At 43.7% G+C, this 20,165-nt stretch overlaps 1 protein-coding gene across 2 annotated transcripts in view; it reads left to right on the top strand.

Annotated features, from left to right (window-relative positions):
* Positions 1–20,165, top strand: part of Parp4 (poly(ADP-ribose) polymerase family member 4) — a 90,993-nt gene that overhangs the window by 25,012 nt on the left and 45,816 nt on the right. For both annotated transcript variants that reach the window (XM_031362554.1, XM_031362555.1), the window contains exons 10-16: positions 651–811; positions 4,290–4,427; positions 6,990–7,085; positions 13,545–13,728; positions 14,017–14,173; positions 18,778–18,902; positions 19,871–20,002. In XM_031362554.1, the coding sequence (XP_031218414.1) occupies positions 651–811; positions 4,290–4,427; positions 6,990–7,085; positions 13,545–13,728; positions 14,017–14,173; positions 18,778–18,902; positions 19,871–20,002 (993 nt within the window). The remainder of the gene's footprint in view (positions 1–650; positions 812–4,289; positions 4,428–6,989; positions 7,086–13,544; positions 13,729–14,016; positions 14,174–18,777; positions 18,903–19,870; positions 20,003–20,165) is intronic.

The raw sequence follows: 20,165 nt of genomic DNA on the forward strand, positions 1-20,165 counted from the left end.
TCCTGTGTGCCTGGTCAAGCTGGTCCCAGTTACTCCCAGTGTTGAGACAGATGTTGGTTCCTGCTCACTTCGATCCTGGGTGTGTCAGAGCGCCTGGGAGTGGAGCTTCCTCTGCTCTGGACCCCAGCCCAGACAGGAGGCAATTCATTCTATTAATCTATTATCTATCTTTTTATCTTTTTATTTGTATTGGAGATTTTGTTATGCATCCCAGGCTGGCCTTGAACTCCTGGGCTTGAGTAATCCTGCCTCAGTCTCCCAAGTAGCCAGGAAAATGGTGTTGTACCAACCCTTCTGATGTTTAAATCTGTATTTTTACTTGTGAGACATAGGCTTACACTGTAACTTGGGCTGGCCTGGAACTTACTGTATAACTTAGGCTAACCTTGAACTTACAACCTAGGCTAACCTTGAACTTATAGCAGTCTTTCTGCCTCCTCTCCCCAAGGGCAAAGTTATAGGTCTGAGCCATCATGCCCAGCATTGTGACCAGTATTTATCCAGTTTAGTATACTGCCAACATCAAATATTAATCAAAAACTTTGTGGAAAGGAAAACTAATTTTTATCTTTTTGGAAAATATTAATTTAATATACATACTACTTGGATATGTGGTGTCTCTAACACCTCTGCATCATTTCCACCCACAGCTGGTAAGAGACATGGTGAATGTTTGTGAAACTAATTTATCCAAACCCAACCCACCATCTCTTGCCAAATACCGAGCTTTGAGATGCAAAATCGAACATGTTGAACAGAATACTGAGGAATTTTCCAGGGTTAGAAAAGAAGTATTGCAGAATAATCGAAGGTAAGCATGAAGCAAGTCTCACGTGACAATGCAGTGCTCTTGAGATCCTGTTGGCAAGTCAACCAGGACATTTAGAGAGTGTAACCTTCTACATTCCAGCAAGATATCTGTGGATGGTGGCAAAGAGTTTCTTTCTGTGTTTGCATTGTCTTGAGGGACTGAGAAAATGACACAGTGGGTCAAAACACTTGCTGCTAACCCCAACAACCTGAGTTCGATCCCCAGGATCCCCAGGGTGAAAACAGAGAACAAACTCCCACAAGTTGTATTCTAACCTTCACAGGAGTGCCATGACACCTGTGGGCACATACAAACATTTCTGCATGTGAATGCGTGTGCGTGCACACACACACACATACACACACACACACACACACACCCCAAATAAACAAATGCAATTTACAAAGTCAAAAGTAAGTCTTATCCAGGGGAGTATCCTATGTTAATACTCCCCCACACTGCTTTCTGACTGACCTGATCTTTTATTGCTCTTATTATGATGATTGTGTGCATATATGATGTGTGCATGTGAGTGTCGGTGCACATATACCACAGCATACATGTAGCAGTCAGAGGACACCTTTCTGTAGTTGGCCCTCTTCTTCACTGTGGGTTCCTAAAAAGCACTTTACCAACTGGGCCATCTTGCTGCTCTGTAACCTAATCTTGTTGAAGATTAGGCTTAGACTTCCAAAGGCTAAAAGTGTAGTTCAGCAAAAGGTAGTCCAGCCTCTTTAGCATGTGTAGGGCCTTGGGTTCCATCCCAGCATCGCAGGAGCACATACCCAGTGCAAGAGCATTACAAAAGAAAGTTTATTCTATTTAAGATTTAAACATACAGTAACATGGGTATGTGATCTTCTGACATGTCCATCTGTGGCATGAAAAATGTGCTGAAAAACTCGGGAAACACATTATGCTAGTTCGGAGTTTTTTATTATTATTGTATTTTATTTAAGTGTTAGGGAGTGTGCTGTGGTGTATGTGTGGAGGCCATAGGACAACTTTGGAAGCAAGATATCTCCCTCTACCATGTGGGTCTCAGAGATGGAACTCATATTGCCACATTTGGTGCCTGCTAGCCCTGTGCTGGTCATTTTTGAATAGGATTTGACATATCCTGTCACCTGTGAGTGTGTGTAGGAGACTGTCTTGATTGTGAACTAAGCTAGGAAGACTGGGTAGCACCACTCCCTGGTTTGGGGGTCCTGAATAGTGTAAGAGAGGGTAGCTGAGAGAAAGAGTAAACAAGTAAGGATCTGTGCTTTTTCTCTCTCCTTGTTCTTTGTTGTGGGTGCAGTGTGACTCTCTGCTCTGAGTTCTGCCTGTACTCATCAGTAGTAGACTGTAGTCTGGAATTGTAAAGCAAACAAACCCTCTCCTCCCCTAAGTTGCTCTTGGCTAGGGTACTTCACAAATAACAGCAACAGAGGTGACACCAGGACAGAAGCCATTAAATGTGAGTTGCATTTACATCCCCAGTCTGTGGTTAGCGATTCCCCCACAGTGCATTTTTTTCTTAGCTAAGACTATCTGGTTTGGTTTGGAAACAGGGTCTCATCCTTCAGCCCAGAATGGCCTTGACCTTGTGTAGAGAGATCCTCCTGTATCAGCCTCCAGGGGGCTTGGATTATAGGCTTGCGCACCATGTCCAGCTAAGACAGATGTACTTTGTGAAAGTTTAGAAACCATGTAAAACTACAAAAAATGAAATCTCTACCAACCTCACTGTCACTGCCCATGGTAACACAGCCATTTAGCATCTTACAGCCTCACTGTCACTGCTCATGGGTAACACAGCCACTTAGCATCTTACAGCCTCACTGTCACCACCCATGGTAACACAGCCACTTAGCATCTTACAGCCTCACTGTCACTGCCCACAGTAACACAGCCACTTAGCATCTTACAGCCTCACTGTCACTGCCCATGGTAACACAGCCACTTAGCATCTTACAGTGGAGAATATTTTTGTTCTGAACTATGCTTTTATGATTCAGCTCATATGTGCTGGCAAATCAGCTCTCTGGATTAAATGACCTGATGGTTAATCACCTATTTTTCAGGAGAGTGGGTTGAGATAGGGTCTTCCTACGTAGCCCAGGCTAACCTAGAACTTACTATGTAGACCATGTTGGCTTTGAACTTTTGCAATCCTCATGCCTCTTACCCAACTGCTAGGACAAGTGTGCACCGCCATGTACCCTTGATGGACAGTAATCATTTCTGTATACATATTTTACCCATGACCAATGTCAAGTTACGGTAGGATGCTCCTGACTGTGGTGTCCCTGAGCAGTGTCCCAGTGTCCCATGCCTCCTGTCTTGGCCAGTCATTCACAGCCATCATGACTCTCTCTCCCACCACATCCTGTCCCTTCAGTTGTCAGCCTCTCTCCACTTGTCATCCAGGGTCTGCCTCATCCTCCCTGCTGTGTTCTCCTCTCCTACTCACTCCACCCACTTGAATTTCTATAGTAGCCCATTAGGTCGTATCCCGTGCATTGCATCATGCTGTATGGCAGTGAATGTCACCTCAGAAGTAAATGTGGCCTTTCCACCACAGTTTTTTCTGGACCTAGTTGGTTTCCTGTTAACACATAAATACTTTGGTAACTTGTTAATTCTTGCCTCTCTCATTAGAATCTAAACTCTATGAAGCCAGAGACTCTGTTGGCTTATTTCTAATTCCTGAGGAAATACTCAGTGCACATTATGATTGTTAATGAATAAATGAATGCAGTTCTAACCCATGGTCATAGGGAACCCACTGTAGCTTGACACAGCCCATGGATGGAGTGATTATAGCACAGTTTATATTATATATGTGAGCTACTTGGTTTCCATCAACTAGACACAAACTAGAGTTATCCGGGAAGAGGGAATTTCACTAAGGGGCTGCCTCTGTAAGACTGACCTGTAGGTAAGTCTTTGGGACCTGATCCTGAATAATGATTGGTATGAATGATCTGGCCCACTGTAGATGGTGTCAGCCCTGGACGTGTGATCCTGGCTTGGATAAGAAAGCAGCCATGGGGATCAAGCTAGTGAGCAGCATTTCTCTGTGGTCTCTGCTTCTGTTCATGCCTGCTTTTCATGGCTTCCCTTCATCATCATGGATGTAACCTATAATCCAAAACACACACACACACACACACACACACAAAATCAAACAAAAAACTCTTTCCTCTTGCTTTTGATCATGGTAGCAACAGAAAGAAAAATGTTTGTGTGTGTGTGTGTGTGTGTGTGTGTGTGTGCATTTGCCACAGTGTGCATGTAAGGATCAGAGAATGGTTTGTGGGAGTTTGTTCTCCCTTTCACCGCATGGCCCCCAAGAGTTAGTAGCAGACTTAGCAGCAAGCATCTCTAACTACTGAGCCATAGACATCTGAGTTTTCTTGAGATTTCTTCTACTAATGATTTTTATTTTTCTTCTAATTGTGTGACCTCAATGTTTTTCTCCTAATTCTTCTAGCGAATGCCCAGTAGATATCTTGCAGGTATTTAGAGTTGGCAGAGTGAATGAAGCTACGGAGTTTTTGAGCAGACTGGGCAATGTGCGACCCTTGTTCCATGGGTCTCCTGTGCGGAACATTCTTGGAATCTTGTCCCGGTAAGATGTACCACAGTCTTTATGTTTTAATTTTCCGGCTTATGAATGTGAAATGTTCCCCTTTTTGTCTTTAATTCTAAACAATACCATAATAAATGAACAAACCACATGGGCTTTTCAGCAAATCTAGTCATAGAGAAAATTATGCCATTTAAATTATGTATTTGTGAGGGCTAGAGAAATGGCTCAGTGGTTAAGAACACCGACTGCTCTTCTGAAGTTCCTGAGTTCAAATCCCAGCAACCACATGGTGGCTCACAACCATCTGGACAGGGTTTCTCTGTATAGCCCTGGCTGTCCTGGAACTCACTCTGTAGACCGGGTTGGCCTCGAACTCGGAAATCTGCCTGTCTCTGCCTCCCAAGTGCTGGGATTAAAGGCATGCGCCACCACTGCCCAGCTATATTTGTGATCTTTTTTAAATGTTCTCTGTAGGTATGAGTTGCTCCTTGAGATTTGGGCCTGGTGATACCTGTAATCCCAGCACTTGGCAGGCTGAAGCAGGACAATTATATCTGGTTCAAGCCCGGCCTTGGCTACAGAATAAATTCAAGGCTAGCCTGGGCTTAAATAGCAAGACCATGGCTCAGGAAAACCAAACTGCAAATGAATATACACGCACACACCCTAAAACCCAAAACAATCAGTTGTTCCATTGCTCCTTCACCTTATATGAAAAAGAACTGTTCTATATTTCACAGTGTCCAAGGGATGTGGGTTATTTATCCAAAGTACAACCCCAGTTTCTGATTACTTTGAATAATCACGTACTATTGGAGCAGAAACTGAAGTTACTGGGGCAAGGGGAATTATAAGTATATTTCAGTCCTTTAATTAAGCACCTGGGAAAATTAAGAGGTACCTGGGTGTGGTAATGCAATAATCCCAATATTCTGGATGCTGAGGCACAGGCAGGCAGATCTCTATGAGTTCAAAGCCAGCCTGATCTACATAGCAAGTTTCAGGCCAATCCAGGGTACATAGTGAGACTCTGTATCAGAGACACAGAGAGAAAGAGAGAGAGAGAGAGAGAGAGAGAGAGAGAGAGAGAGAGAGAAAGAGAGAGAGAGAGAGGAAGAAGAGGAGGAAGAGAAGGAGGAGGAGGAGGAAGAAGAGGAAGGGGAGGAAGAGGAGGAGGAAGAGGAAAAAGAAGCTGAAACTTAAGAGTTAGGGATGTGGCTTATTGGGGTAGAGTGTTTGCCTAGCATGAGCGAGGTCCCGGGTTCAATCCCAAGGACTGGAAAACATACAAATAAAGTAATTGTATGGAAATGACCTTTCTATATAGGACCAAATCCTAAAAGCCGTCTTATAAAATCAATCAACTGATTGCAAAATTCAAACAACTGCTATTTCTGTAATCAAGAACAAAAGCCGGCCTTTACCTGTCTGTGTAGAGAAAACCCTGGTCTCATGCTGAGAGAATCCTGAATGTTGGGAGTGCAGCAGGGGCCTGTAGCAGGGGCTAAGCAATGAAGAGACTCAGACTCACTGGATCTGGGCAGACTTACCCTGTGTTCTTGCCTACAGGAGGCAGGAAAATGACCCAGAACCTGTGTGGTCCAGACAGTGGTGGGGAAACAGCCATAGCCTGTGACATGTTAATAGCATGTGTGGTCCAGACAGTGGTGGGTGTCACAGCCATAGCCTGTGACATGTTAATAGCATGTGTGGTCCAGACAGTGGTGGGGAAACAGCCATAGCCTGTGACATGTTAATAGCATGTGCTGCTCTGGAAGATTGCAGTGAGGCTTGGTATCTAAGCAGTTGCTTCCAGAACTTTCTGAGATGCCAAAACCTCTAACATTCAAGGGTTTTTATAGAAGAATTTGCATAGAATAGAGCTGGGTTTTCCCATAGATTTTAAGTTATATCTGTGTGATTTGATGGTATCTAATACAGTATGAATGCTATGGAAACTGTTGACAGGAAGTATTGTGTAGAAACTAATGACTATGACTGGAGAGAGAGCTCAGTGCTTAAGACTGCTCTTCTGGGCTGGAGAGATGGCTCAGTGGTTAAGAGCACTTGCTGCTCTTCCAAAGGTCCTGAGTTCAATTCCTGGAACCCGCGTGGCAGCTCACAACTGTGTGATGCCGTCTTCTGGTGGGCAGATGTACATGCAGAAAAGTACCTGTATCTGTACAAATAAATAAATAAATCTTTAAAATACTGAATAAAAAAAATTAAAAAAAAAAAAAAAGACCCTACAGACTGCTCTTCTAGAGTTCAATCCCAGCAACTACACTGGTGAGACTATCTATAATGGGATCCGATGCCCTCTTCTGTCACGCAGATATACAGGGAGTTAGAGTACACATATGCATAATTAAATAAATCTAAAAAGAAACGATGACAAGAAAATCTGTACATATTCAGTAGAGATGGATTTTTTTTTCTGAATATTTTGAATCCATGGCTGATTGACTGTAGGTATGAAGGGCTAGTTGAACTCTGACCAGAAGTTTGTAAAGACTGAATTTCCTGTTGTTCACTGAGTTTGAAGGCTGTGTGGCAGAGTCCTGTCCTTTGGTAAATTATGATCTCACCCTTCTCTTTCAGAGGACTGCTCTTGCCTAAGGTAGCTGAAGACCGCGGTGTGCAAAGAACAGATGTTGGCAATCTGGGAAGCGGGATCTACTTCAGTGACTCACTCAGGTTAGTGGCTTCTGTCCCAACCCCACCACAGAAGACTCCTTGCAAACTTCCCTCTCTTTAGTGAGGCGGTCTCTCACCCACTGAAAGCAGCCATTGCCATTGCATACGGCATACATAACTTTTTTTTTAATCTATTTATTTAGTGTGGGAGGAGACATGAGCATGCCATAGTGCATTTGTGGAGGTCAGATGGCAACTCTACTGAGTCGGGTCTTTCCTTCTACCAAGCAGAGCCCAGGGATCAAACTAGGTCATCAGGCTTGGTAGCAGGCACCTATACTCACTGGGCCATCTTGCCAGCCCGCCTATCTTTTACCTGTTTTCTAGCTGCATCTTCTCCCGAGCCCCTTGCCACCTCTCCTCTCAGACCCCACCCCTCAGGGAAATCTTCTCATGGCATAGATGGGGACCTTAAGGCCACCAGAGGGCGCTAGCCTCAGAACATGCAACTACTATGGGTCGCATGGGAGCAGGCCTTGGCTGTTTTGTTCTTTCTCCAAGACAGCAGTGTTCATTGTTTTCCTGTTGCTGAAATAAAGCACCAGAGCCAAGGCAGCTGAGAGAAGGAGGAGTTTGTTTGTTTTGGGGCTTATGGTTCGAGGGAGTTATAGTATGAGATGATAGAGCTGAGGCATGACTTCTGGAGCTTAAAGCCATGGGCTCACGTCTTGAACTACAAGCACAGAATAGAGCACACTGAAAATGGCCTGAGGTTTGAAACTTCAAAACCAGCCCCCAGCACACACCTCCTCCAACAACTCCATGCCCTCCTGAGCCTCTATAAACAGTGCTGCCGACTGGGGGCCAAGTGTTCAAATGCCCAAGACTGTGGGGATATCTCATTCAAAGACCATACTATCAGTGCCTACTGCTGCTGACACTTCTGTCTCTGTCTCTGTCTCTGTCTCTCTGTGTGTGTGTGTGTGTCTGTCTGTCTGTCTGTCTCTCTCTCCTCTGTCTCTGTCTCTGTCTCTCTCTGGGCCTCTGTCTCAGTCTCTCTCTCTTTCCCCTCTCTCTGTCTCTGTCTCTCTTTGTCTCTCTGTATCTCTCTGTCTGTCTGTCTCTGTCTCTCTCTCTGTCTCTGTTCTGTCTCTCTCTGTGTCTCTCTCTCTCTCCTCTGTCTCTGTCTCCCTCTGTCTCTCTGTGTCTCTCTCTGTCTGTCTCTGTCTCTCTGTCTCTGTTCTGTCTCTCTGTCTCTCTCTGTCTCTCTGTCTCTGTCTCTCTCTCTCCTCTGTCTCTATCTCTGTCTCTCTCTGGACCTCTGTCTCAGTCTTTCTCTCTTTCCCCTCTCTCTGTCTCTGTCTCTCTCTGTCTCTCTGTGTCTCTGTCTCTCTGTCTCTCTCTCTCCTCTGTCTCTCTGTCTCTCTCTGGGCCTCTGTCTCTGTCTCTCTCTCTTTCCCCTTTCTCTGTCTCTGTCTCTCTCTCTTCCCCCCTCCCCTTGGGTGTCAGGTGGCAGGTGTCAGGCGCTCCTCCAGGCCGGTGGGGAAATAAAGGGGTGGGAGGGTAATCTGCTTCCCGCCAGAGCTCAGGTACTCTGCCCAGGCAGACATGGGAGACTGCCTGTGCTCTCCACACCACCTGCTGAACTGAAGTCATCAGCAGGGTGGGCATCTGGCTATGGGAAGCCACTATCCCACTCCAAAGTGGGGGCCCTGGGGCAGCTCAGTCAGCCCCGGGCTGAAGGGAGAAAGGGATGAGGAGGGAAAGGGGGCACCCAGTGGTTCCTACGCAGGCCTGGAGCATGAGTCCGACTCCAGCCAGAATATTGGGAGCTAGGGGCATTGTCTAGCCACAGACAGCTGCCTAATGACTGCGGGAGTAGCTTACTATTCCATCCCTTGTAGAATTTTCTACTGGGACTCTAGAGCAAGCCTGGCTCAACCAGAACACAGACTGCCTTTCATGGTCCAACAAGTGGGCTTTGTCTTCTTGTTAAGTTTTCTTGAGACAGAGTCTCACTGTGTAGCCCTGGCTGGCCTAGGACTTGCCATGTAGACCAGGCTGGCCCCAAACTCACTGAGATCTGCCTGCCTCTGCTTCCCTAAGGCTGGGATTAAAGATGCACACCAGCTGGGCAGTAGTGGCACACGCCTTTAATCCCAACACTTGGGAGGAAGAGTCAGTCGGATTTCTGAGTTCGAGGCCAGCCTGGTCTACAGAGTGAGTTCCAGGACAGCCAGGACTATACAGAGAAACCCTGTCTCAAAAAACCAAAAAGATAAAAAATACAAAATAAAAAATAAATAAAAATGCACACCATACCCATTTCCTTGCTGTTTTGTTTTGTTTTAAATTAATAGTGTAGGGGCCATCATGATGGCTCAGCAAGTAAAGACTCTTACAGCACATGCCTGGTGACCAGAGTGACTCCACAAAATTGTCCTCTGAACTCCATAGTCATGCTGCCATGGCACAAGTGTCTACCTACCACACACACACACACACACACACACACACACACACACACAAACATGTGCATGTGCACACACACGTTAAATACAAAGTAGATACCTTTAGATGGTACTGTGTTTTTCTAGCCACTGTTATGATTTTACCAAAACTGAAGTCATCAGCAGCTTTTGGCAGAGTGACACCAGTGAGGAAGGCTGCATAGAGAAAGCTAATGCTCCCTGTCCTAGGCACGCAACAAATTTTATGTGCTTTTTCTCTGTTCAACAAACGAAGTTCTGAGTAGACCAAGTTATAGTCAACTGAGGAGTGGTCCCGAGGAGATAGCTCTTGCAATTTCTGTCAAGAACATGAGATGGAAGCCAGGACTGAAGATGCTAAGAGCAAACAGGAAGGATGAGGTGTGTTTGCAAGTTACAGGGAAGTACCAGGAAAGGGGAGGAGCTTGTGATGAGATGGGTGAACTCACTTCTGTTTCTTCTTGAATCAAAGTAAGCCAGGTATGGTACCTCACTGTTGTAACCTCAGCCCACACCAGCTGAGGCAAGCAGATTACTGTGAATTTGAGACAAAATTGTGCTGCACAGATTTCCAGGCCAGCCCAGGCATAGCAAGACCCCGTCTCAAACAACAGCAGGGGGCAGGAGAGATGGCTCCATGGTTAAGACAACAGGCTGCTCTCCCATAGGACCTGGGTTTGAGTCCCAGCACCGCAACATGACAACTGTATCACAGTATCTGTAACTCCAGTTCCAGGGATCCAACACCCTCTTCTGGCTTCTATAGGCACTAGTCATGTATGTCGTTCACAGACATACATGCAGGCAAGACATTCATTGCCGAGGGCCAATCCAGTCGGGGTCCTTCAACCCAGGGAGAATCAGAGTTCTGGTACACAGGTGGGCAAGGAGTCGGCGAGTGACAAACAGATACAAACACAAGAGAGTGCTGAATCTGAGTATAATTTCTCAAAGTAAGCACCAGGTTTTTATGGTCATTACAGAAGAAAAAGGAAAGTCAGGTAATACAATAGTCAAGGTATATTGAGGTCATCTGATGCATAATGATTCTACAGAAACATATGTACATGAGAATTGCAGGAACTAGGCAGTGGTTACAACTGAAATAACGACAGCCTTATCTAAAGTCAGCTTATTCTTAGAGGCCAGGTGTAAATAGTTCTAATTCTAGTCTATTGTATAACCCACCACCTGCCAGCCCTTAGTAAACACCCAACTATGCTAATCTTCTGGGCTATCTGGAAGTATGCACAAGGAGTCCCATTCTTGCTAACCTTTCCATAAATAATACAATACTCTAGCTCCTTCCTAAGCCACAATCCATCTTTTTCCTAGACCATAGTAAATTCCTGTATATGGGAGTGACTCAGCTGTAGTTCTATTTGTGGCAGACCTCCATTTGCCAGAGAAGCCCACAAGTTTTCTTCTATTAAGTAATGTAGTCTGCCATACGTAACTGTAATGAGAATTCTAAGTTTACTTTGTTGAACTTGCCATGGGATTATTAACTCTCATCCAGTAAACTGCAATGCCTGATTTCTTTCACTATCTCTCTTTCAACACTGGAGGAAATTTGTCTGAATAAGTAACAATCTTTACAAAATTCCAAGCCCAGGGTCAGCTCAGCATTGATTAGGATTGATTGAAACACTGGTGGAGGCCAGGAAACAATGTCCAATCTAACTTGGCTGTTTGTCAAATCATTCCTTGGGGGCACCTCTATACCTATAATAGAATACTGAAAGAAAGCACGCAAAAACCCTCCATCGACTATCGCAAGGACAAATCTGGACCACATCCGTGTTAGGGGATGCCAAGGACCTCCAGGAGACCAGTTTCCTTGAAACTTTTTGCCTCAGGACTTCGGCCAAGAGTTTGGACTTGTCACACAGACTCCACTGGAGTGGGTGTGGCAATTCATACAAGTAAAAAAAAAAATAAATATTTTCAAAGATTTAAAAAAAACAATAGGATAGGGCTATACTTTAATTGGTAGGACGCTTGGCTAACATTTGAGGCCTTATGTTCATCTCCAGCACCACATAAACCCAGTGTGATGAGACCCTGTCTTGGAAAGGAAGAAAAGTGGGTGGGGGCCCTCAGGCATGGTAGCATGCTCCTATAATCCTCACGATAGGGAGATGGAGAGAGAGTATTCAGAGGTCAGCCCCGGCTCTGTAGTTAAGACTGTCTTTGAAAAAAAATTAAAATTAAAAAGAAGAGGAGGAAGAGGAAGAAAGAAGAGGAAGAGGGGGAGAAGAAGAAGAAAGAGAAAGAAAAGCTGCAGATTCCTAATCTTTGATCCGCTTGTCATGAAGTGCTGACTCCCCATGTGACCTGGGAGAGGCTATGAGGACAGGAGTCTCCCTTTCCCTTGGCCAGCACTTACTTAGCATTTATTCCTTTTCATGAGCTTCAGTGCAGTAAATTCAGTACAGCTTTCTTAACTAACAAAATGGTTTTTCTTTAAGTGGGGGCTGGCGGGGGGGAGGATTCTAGGAGCCAGAGGGGTCAAGAACCCCAGAAAAATATGGCCCACAGAACTGAGCAGGCTGAAACAACAATCATGGAGCCTGCATGGGTCTGTGCTAGGTCCTCTGCACACATGCTATTGTGGTTTAGCTTGGGTGTTTGTGGGACTCCTAACAGTAGGTGTGGGGCTCTCTGACCCTTTTACCTGCCCCTGGCACCCCTTTCCTCCTACTGGGTTGCCTTGTCCAGACCTGGTATGAGGGAATGGGCCTGGTCTTGTTGTAACTTGTTATGCCATGTTCTGTTGATATCCTGGGGAGGCCTGCTCTTTTTTAGAAGGGAGACAGGAAGAATGATCCGGGGAAGAAGGGAAGTTGGGGGCAGAGACTGGGAGGAGAGAAGGAGGGAAGGAAAACTGGGGTTGGGATATAATCTCTGCAAGAAAAAACTGCCTGCAGCTTTGATTTTCCACAATCTCACACATTTCTGATCTGCTTTTAAAATCAGACTGTAAAATACACTAGCCATTTTAGTGTAAAATATGTTTTCCTTTTTATTCAATACTCTTGCATTCCTTGCAGCACAATATAGATATTTTTAGTAGCTAGAGGAGAACAAAGTACTCTGAGTGCTGCCTATCATAAAGAAAGGCACTGTACACATCTTTACCTAATTGCTTGTTTTTATACTTTTTGAGAGAGGGTCTCACTAGCTAGCCCAGACTAGCTGGGAACTCATTATGTATCCTAGGCTAGCCTGGAACTTGCAGTGATCCTCCTGCCTCAGCTTTCTAAGAGCTAAAGTTACAGGTATGTGTCTGTAACTGAATATTTTAAATAAATAAGTACAAAATGAACAACTCCTCCTCCTTTTCTCTTCCCTCCTTCATCCCCCCTTCTCATCCTCTCTTCTTCAATAGGGTTTTACTGTGTAGCCAAGGCTGGCCTTGAACTCATGAACCTTCTGCCTCACTTTCCCAAGTGTTCAGTTATAGGTGCTCATCTACCCAACTTCTCACCATAAAGTTCTAACTTGTATCTTTGGAGTTACTGCAACAATAGTAAACTTTGGGATGATCTCCCTAGAAAGTCCTTCAACAATGCAAGCTGAGCATTGTCTGAAGTACTAGAAATTTTTTTTTCAGATTTGGGATTATATGTATACATAAAGAGATATCTTTGGAAACACAAAATCCAAATGTGAAATTCACTTATTTTTCATCCACACCTAATAAATGTAGCCTGGTGGTGACTTTTTTTTTTTTTTTTTTTTTTTTTTTTTTTTGGTTTTTCGAGACAGGGTTTCTCTGTATAGCCTTGGCTGTCCTGGAACTCACTCTGTAGACCAGGCTGACCTTGAACTCAGAGATCCAGCTGCCTCTGCCTCCCAAAAGTGCTGGGATTAAAAGCGTGCGCCACCACCGCCCGGTGAAAATCAAAATCAGATTTTGATTCACAGTTTTGGGTTAGAGATGCCCAAGCTGTGTTTCTTATTTATACAGTGAAGTGAGGCTGGCTGGTACCCATTATGACTTGTGTTTATTTCCTTCCTCATGCAGTACAAGCATTAAGTATGCACATGCAGGAAAGACAGATGGCTCCAGACTCCTGGTCGTCTGCGATGTTGCCCTGGGAAAGTGTGTGGACTTATTCAAGAAGGACTTTTCTTTAACTGAGGCACCACCGGGCTATGACAGTGTGCATGGAGTTTCAGAAACAGCCTCTGTCCCCACAGACTTTCAGGTATTTTATTTGGGGAGACATGCAGACCCAGGGTTATGGGTCAGTGGTCAAGCCCTCACCTAACACTTTAAAAAAAAAAATCAAACAGTAAACAAACAAGAAAAAAGGCAAAATGGGGCCAAGTGTGCCAAGACCAGCCTCAGAGGCTTGCTTCCACTTTCATGGAAGGCATGCCATTATCTTTGCTAAATTATTATAAAGCATATTCATATAGAGTATGCTTCAATGGGAGCTTTTGGACAACCTTCTCTTTATTTGTTATCTCTTGTCAATTCTCATTTGCTCTAGGATGATGAATTTGTTGTATATAAAACCAATCAAGTTAAAATGAAATACATTGTTAAATTTTGCATTCCTGGAGATCAAATAAAGGAATTCCATCCTCATGAAAATACTGAATTAGAGGAGCATAGAACTGAGCTTTCAAATGTTCCAGAGGTTGAAGGTAAGATAGCTTCTTTTCTTATTTCTTTTTTTTTTTTTTTTTTTTTTTTTTTTTTTTTTTTTTTGGTTTCTTGAGACAAGTTTTCTCTGTGTAGCCCCAGCTGTTCATGAAAGTGACCATGTAGACCAGCCTGATTCTGCCTCCCAAGTGCTAGGATTAAAGGTGTGTGCCACTGACTGGCTAGACTAGTTTCTTGAGTGCTGTTTTATGGGATGATGTAAAACTGAAATTTCTTTTTTCAAAAGCATTTACATTCATGTTTGGTAACAGCATCTATGACTTCCTATTTCATTTTTCTTTTATCCTGAACATATAAAAACCAATATGCTTAAGAAAGATACGTGATCACCAAATCCTGTGCTTTGTCACCAGCATGCCTAAGGTGACTTGTTCTTTAGGATGGCTTAATAACACAATTCATTTTGGGAGTTTCTATTTTTTGTTGCTATAGCAAAATATGAAGAATGTAACAAAGAAGAAAAATGTTTGTAATATTTACTTATGTGTGTGTGTGTGTGTATGTGTGTGTGCATGTGTGTGGAGGTCAGAGAACAACATGCAAGAATTTCTATCTTTTCATCTGTGGGCCCTGGGGATTAGAACATAGGTCTTTAATCTAGGTGGCAAGTGCCTTCACCAACTGAGCCATCTTGCTAGCTTGAAAAAACGTTTGTAAAGTGTGTGTGTGATCCAAGCACTTGGGAGGCTAAAGCAGTAGGATCTTGGGTTCTAGGCTATCTCAGAACAAGCCAAAACAGAGAAAAGGTCTTGTCTGGCTTATAATTTCAGAGGTTTGGGAGCCTGACACTGCCTTCACTTTGGTTCTAATATGGACCACAAGGTAGATGGTATCACAACAGAACCATGGGCTAGAAGGAGAGATCACATATGAGACAGTCAGGCAGAGTACAAGCAAACTCCCACAGGTCCTACTTTGTAACTGTCATCTGAGAGGCTCCACCCAGCAGCTGACTGAGACAGATGCAGAGACCCACAGCCAAACATTGGATGGAGGTAGGAGACTCTTATGAATGGAGGGCCCTGAAGGGGCTAGGAACTCCACTAAAAGACAAACAGAGTGAGCTAACCTGGACCTTTGGGGCTCTCAGAGACTGAACCACCAACCAAAGAGCATACACAGGCTGGAACTAGTGCCCCGACCCCCACACATATGTAGCAGATATGCAGTTTAGTCTTCATGTGGGTCCTGGATCCCAAACAACTGGAGTTGCCTGTCTGTAGAATATGTTCCCCTATCTGGGCTGCCTTGTCAGTGGGAAAGGATGTGCCTAGCCCTGCAGAGACTTGATGTCCTAGGGTGGGGGGATACCCAGAGGGGCCTCTACCCTCTCAGAGAAGAAAGGGAAGGGAGAAGAGAGGGACTGTGGGGTGGAGACCGGGAGAGGGGGGCAGGGATCCAGATGTAAAGTGAATAAATTAATTAATTAGTGGGAAGGTTCCATCCACCCTTCAACATCACCATCCTGGTGACTAAGCTTCCAACACATGAACCTTTGGGAAATAAGCTATGATCCAGCCATGGCACCCATGGAACTAGGTCAGAGTTCAGTAGTACTGTAAAAGTGGGTGGAATAAGCACAAGGCGCAGCTGTAGTCAGGAAGCTTGTGTGTGACTCAGCAGGTGATGTTATCTTGGAAACTGACCCCTCAGGCAGACATGAGAATGTCCCCTTGTCTTTAAGTGTTGCTGTAAGGACTGAGTGAGAAAAGAGAAAGGGTCCCACAAACTTTAACACACACTCGTGTCAAATAGCAGAAATAAGCTTCCTAGCAGACCATGGCCCCAGCTCTTATAATATCACCTAATAATACAATAACATATCAGAGGGCAGCCATGATGATACATACTTATAATCCTAGTGCTTGGGAGCCTAAGAAAGACACTTGCCATAAATTTGAGCCTGCTGGGACTACATAGAAAGATTCCCTGACAATATACTTCCCCCAAAAGCTAGTACTTTTATTGATGACCAGTTTTGTTTTGGTGTGTTCCTATTGGGATGCTAAGGACTGCTCCAGGTTCCTGCACCTGCTGAACAAGTACTCCACAACCACTGAGCCACAGCCACAGTACTTTTTTATTTTTATCTATTTTTTTTCCTGTGTTGAAAATTGAGCAAAAAGCCTCACACATAGCTAGGCAAGTGCTCTGTTACTGAGTTACAGCCCAGCCCTTTTTTTAAATTTTGACACAACTTTTCTCATGTTGCCCAGGCTGCCCTTGAGGTCACTGTGTAATCTCACCCAGCTTTGAACTTTCATTTCTCTTCCCTCAGACTCACTAACATCCTAGATAACAGGTCTATGCTGTCTTAATTAGGGTTCCTACTGCTGTGATGTAACACTGTGACCAAAGCAAACTGGGGACAAAGGGGTTTATTTCACACACACTCCATCATCAGAAGCAGTGAGGGCAGGAGCTTACACAGGGCAGGAGCTCACCCAGGGCAGGAGCTCACCCAGGGCAGGAGCTCACCCAGAGCAGGAGCTCACACAGGGCAGGAGCTCACACAGGGCAGGAGCCTAGAGACAGGAGCTGACATGGAGGGGTGCTGCTTTCTGACTTGCTCCTCATGGCTTACTCAGCCTGCTTTCTTATAGAACCCAGGACATATGTTGACTTTTCCCTGCAAGTATTTTCTTAAGAATTTCTTGTGACTATATCCATTAGAGACGTGCATTTACAATTTTCTTTGTTGTTGATGATACAGTTCATAAGAAGAATTTGGTAGTAGTTTCCCCTCCCTATTTTATAGAATAGTTTGAGAGGCATTGCTATTTGTTTCTCTTTGAAGGGCTGGCAAATTCAGCAGTGGATACAACAAGGCCTGAGCTTTTTTAGTTATAAGATTTTTTTAAAATTACTTTATCATTCTTTACTTCTTTTTAGAGATCTGCTTAAATTATTTATCTAATCTTGGTTTGAATTTGGAAAATCAGGGGCTGGAGAGATGGTTCAGTGGTTAAGAGCACCAACTATTCTTCCAGAGGACCCAGGTTCTATTCTAAGTACCCACATGGCAACTTGCAGCTACCTGTAATTCTAGTCTGGAGGATTCAAAACTCTTTCTAGCCTCTGGCCACCAGGAACACAAATGGACAGGCACAGACACACAGACAAAATATTCATACACATAAGATTTTCTTTAAAAATTGGTAGATTATATACATCTAGAAATTCATCCATTTCTTTTAGTTTTTTTTTTTTTTCAAATTTAGTGGCATGTATTTATAAGATATATCCTAGTGACTCTGAATTCTGTTAGTGGACTCATAATGGCTCTCTTTATTACTAATTTTATTAATTTGAGTGTTTCTATCTTTCTTCTGGTTAGTTTGTCTATCTTAACAAATATAGGGAAAATGAAAGGATCCCTTGTTCCCTACCTTATCACAGTGGGAGAGAACTGTACGTCAGAGGGCTGGATAGAAGCCTGAGTGCTTACAAGCCCTAGCAACTCCTCCTGAGGATCTGGGTTCAATTCCCAGCATCTACATGGCAGCTCACAGCCATCTGTAGCTCCAGTTTCAGAGGATCCTACACCCTCTTTTGGCTTCTGTGGGCTTCAGGCACATACTTGGTGCATAGACATAAATGCAGGCAAAAAATGCATATGAAATAAAAATTTTTAAATAATTTAAAAATGGAAACAACACAAAGAATCAGTGAAACAAAGAGTTGGTTCTTTGAAAAGAAATAAGATCCAGGTACTACTATTTTGATCTCTAACACAAATTAATTAATTAATTAATTAATTAATTAATCTTTTAAAGCTATTTTATGTACACTCATGTGTAGGTCAGGAGACAGCCTGAGACAAGCTCTTCCCTTCCCATGTGGGAACCAGCGATCAGATTCAAGTTAGAGGCTTGAGAGCAAGTGCCTTTCTTCACCAAGATATCTCACTAGCCCCTCCCAAAATATTTTTTAATGAAATAAAAAAGTAGAAATAGCTGGGCAGTGGTGATGCACACATTTAGTCCCAGCACTTGGGAGGCAGAGGCAGGTGGATTTCTGAGTTCGAGGCCAGCTTGGTCTACGGAGTGAGTTCTAGGACAGTCAGGGCTACACAGAGAAACCCTGTCTCGAAAAACCAAAAAAATAAAATAAAATGAAAAATATTTAAAAAGTAGAAATGATTTTGAGAATGCTTTTCTTCATTGGGTTTATGTTTCATAATTGGGTATTAAAAATTACAGTGGGTCTGAATGTGGCTCAGTTGGTAGAGCTCTAGCTTCGTATGCATGAGGTCCTGGGTTCAAACCTCAACTGCCACAGCAAAAGCAAAAAGACAAAACAAAAACCAAATTATAAAACAACAGCTAGATGTGGCCGCACATAGCTCTAATCCTAGCTCTCACACTGCTGAGTGAGGCAGCTTTCCGTTTGAGAGCAGACTAGGCGAGCTACACAGAGAGATAGCATCTTAAGCAAAAAACTCATCGAATACTATGTGTATAATATTATTTTTCCATCTTTGCTGAAATATAATGTCTAAATGATAGAGCAAGTAGAAGGAATGCTGATGATGAGGACAGAGCCACGGTTGTTCTAAAGCTGATGTCATGTTTGTAACTTGCAGATTTCCAGTTACCAGACATCAAGCCCCTCACAAACGTTAAAGCTGGCCTTCAAGATGAAGCTGCGAATTCTGTCCCTCTTGACAGTGTTCACATCAAGGGAAGAATAATAGACTTTGTAGCCCAGGTATATACTTTTTTGTGGTTTTATGACGCAAAATTAAATGAATATAAGTCATACATAAGAATTTGGTTACAGGGCTAGCGAGATGGCTCATCGGGTAAGAGCATTAACTGCTCTTCAGAAGGTCCTGAGTTCAAATCCCAGCAACCACATGGCAGCTCACAACCACCCATAATAAGATCTGACTCCCTCTTCTGGTGTGTCTGATGATAACTACAGTATACTTAGATGTAATAATAAATAAAATCTTTTAAAAAAAGAATTTGGCTATAGTCATATTATCTAAATGAAATACATATGTCACTTGCTTAAGGAATAAATGGCAGGGAAAATTTTTAAATTAAATACTTAATAAAAACACATGTTATTTCCCCAAATATTCTATCTGTAGCAGATTGGCTCCATCACGGGACTAGCAGACACAAACACAGGAGACAGATTATATATTATTCTAAAATCTACTTATTAAATTCATTTCTCACTTACATTTTTAGCGTATCATGGATTTATTGAGACATGGCCCCATCATAGGGCCAGGAATGTCTGTATTCCAGAAGTTCCCAACCACAGGGTTTTTTGTCTCCTACTCTAGTGAGGCACATACAGCTACCTAAACCTGCAGCTGGTGCACTGGGTCCCATGACAGGAATGGTCCGTTGTAGTCATAGAAAACATGGACCTCAGAAGCCAGGCTTGTGATTGTGCTGGACATGTTGGAAATGTAGGGGGTTTAAACTGTCATTGGCAGTTCACACGTGTAATCCCAGCATGTGGGAGGTGAAGGAAGGCAGGAGAATCCAGAGTTCAAGGTCAGCTTCCATACAGGTTCATGTGGCCGCCTCAAAAAAGCAAAATAAAACAGAGCAAACGTTAGGATTCTGAAGTATGTATAATTCTTTTCATCAGTTGTTCTTGTAAATGTCCCATGTCATTTTATCAATTATATGAGATTTTTTTCCCTCCTCTTTCAGGTCATTGTTTTTCAGACATACACAAATCAAAGCCAAGTACCTATTGAGGCAAAATATATCTTCCCATTGGATGACAAGGCAGCCGTGTGTGGCTTCGAGGCATTTATCAATGGGAAGCACATTGTGGGAGAGGTGAGAGGAGGAAGGGCGAGGCATCCTCATCTACCCAAACCACCGTTACCCGAATACACAGCTGGCCTCCCTAGGACTGACAGGCCCTCCCTAGCCAACTCTCCCTGATGTTCAGACCTCCTCAGACTTCACACAGTCGGTCTCCATCGATGGGTCCCTCTAC

The sequence above is a fragment of the Mastomys coucha genome, unplaced genomic scaffold (genome assembly GCF_008632895.1).
Source record: "Mastomys coucha isolate ucsf_1 unplaced genomic scaffold, UCSF_Mcou_1 pScaffold9, whole genome shotgun sequence".
NCBI lineage: Eukaryota > Metazoa > Chordata > Mammalia > Rodentia > Muridae > Mastomys > Mastomys coucha.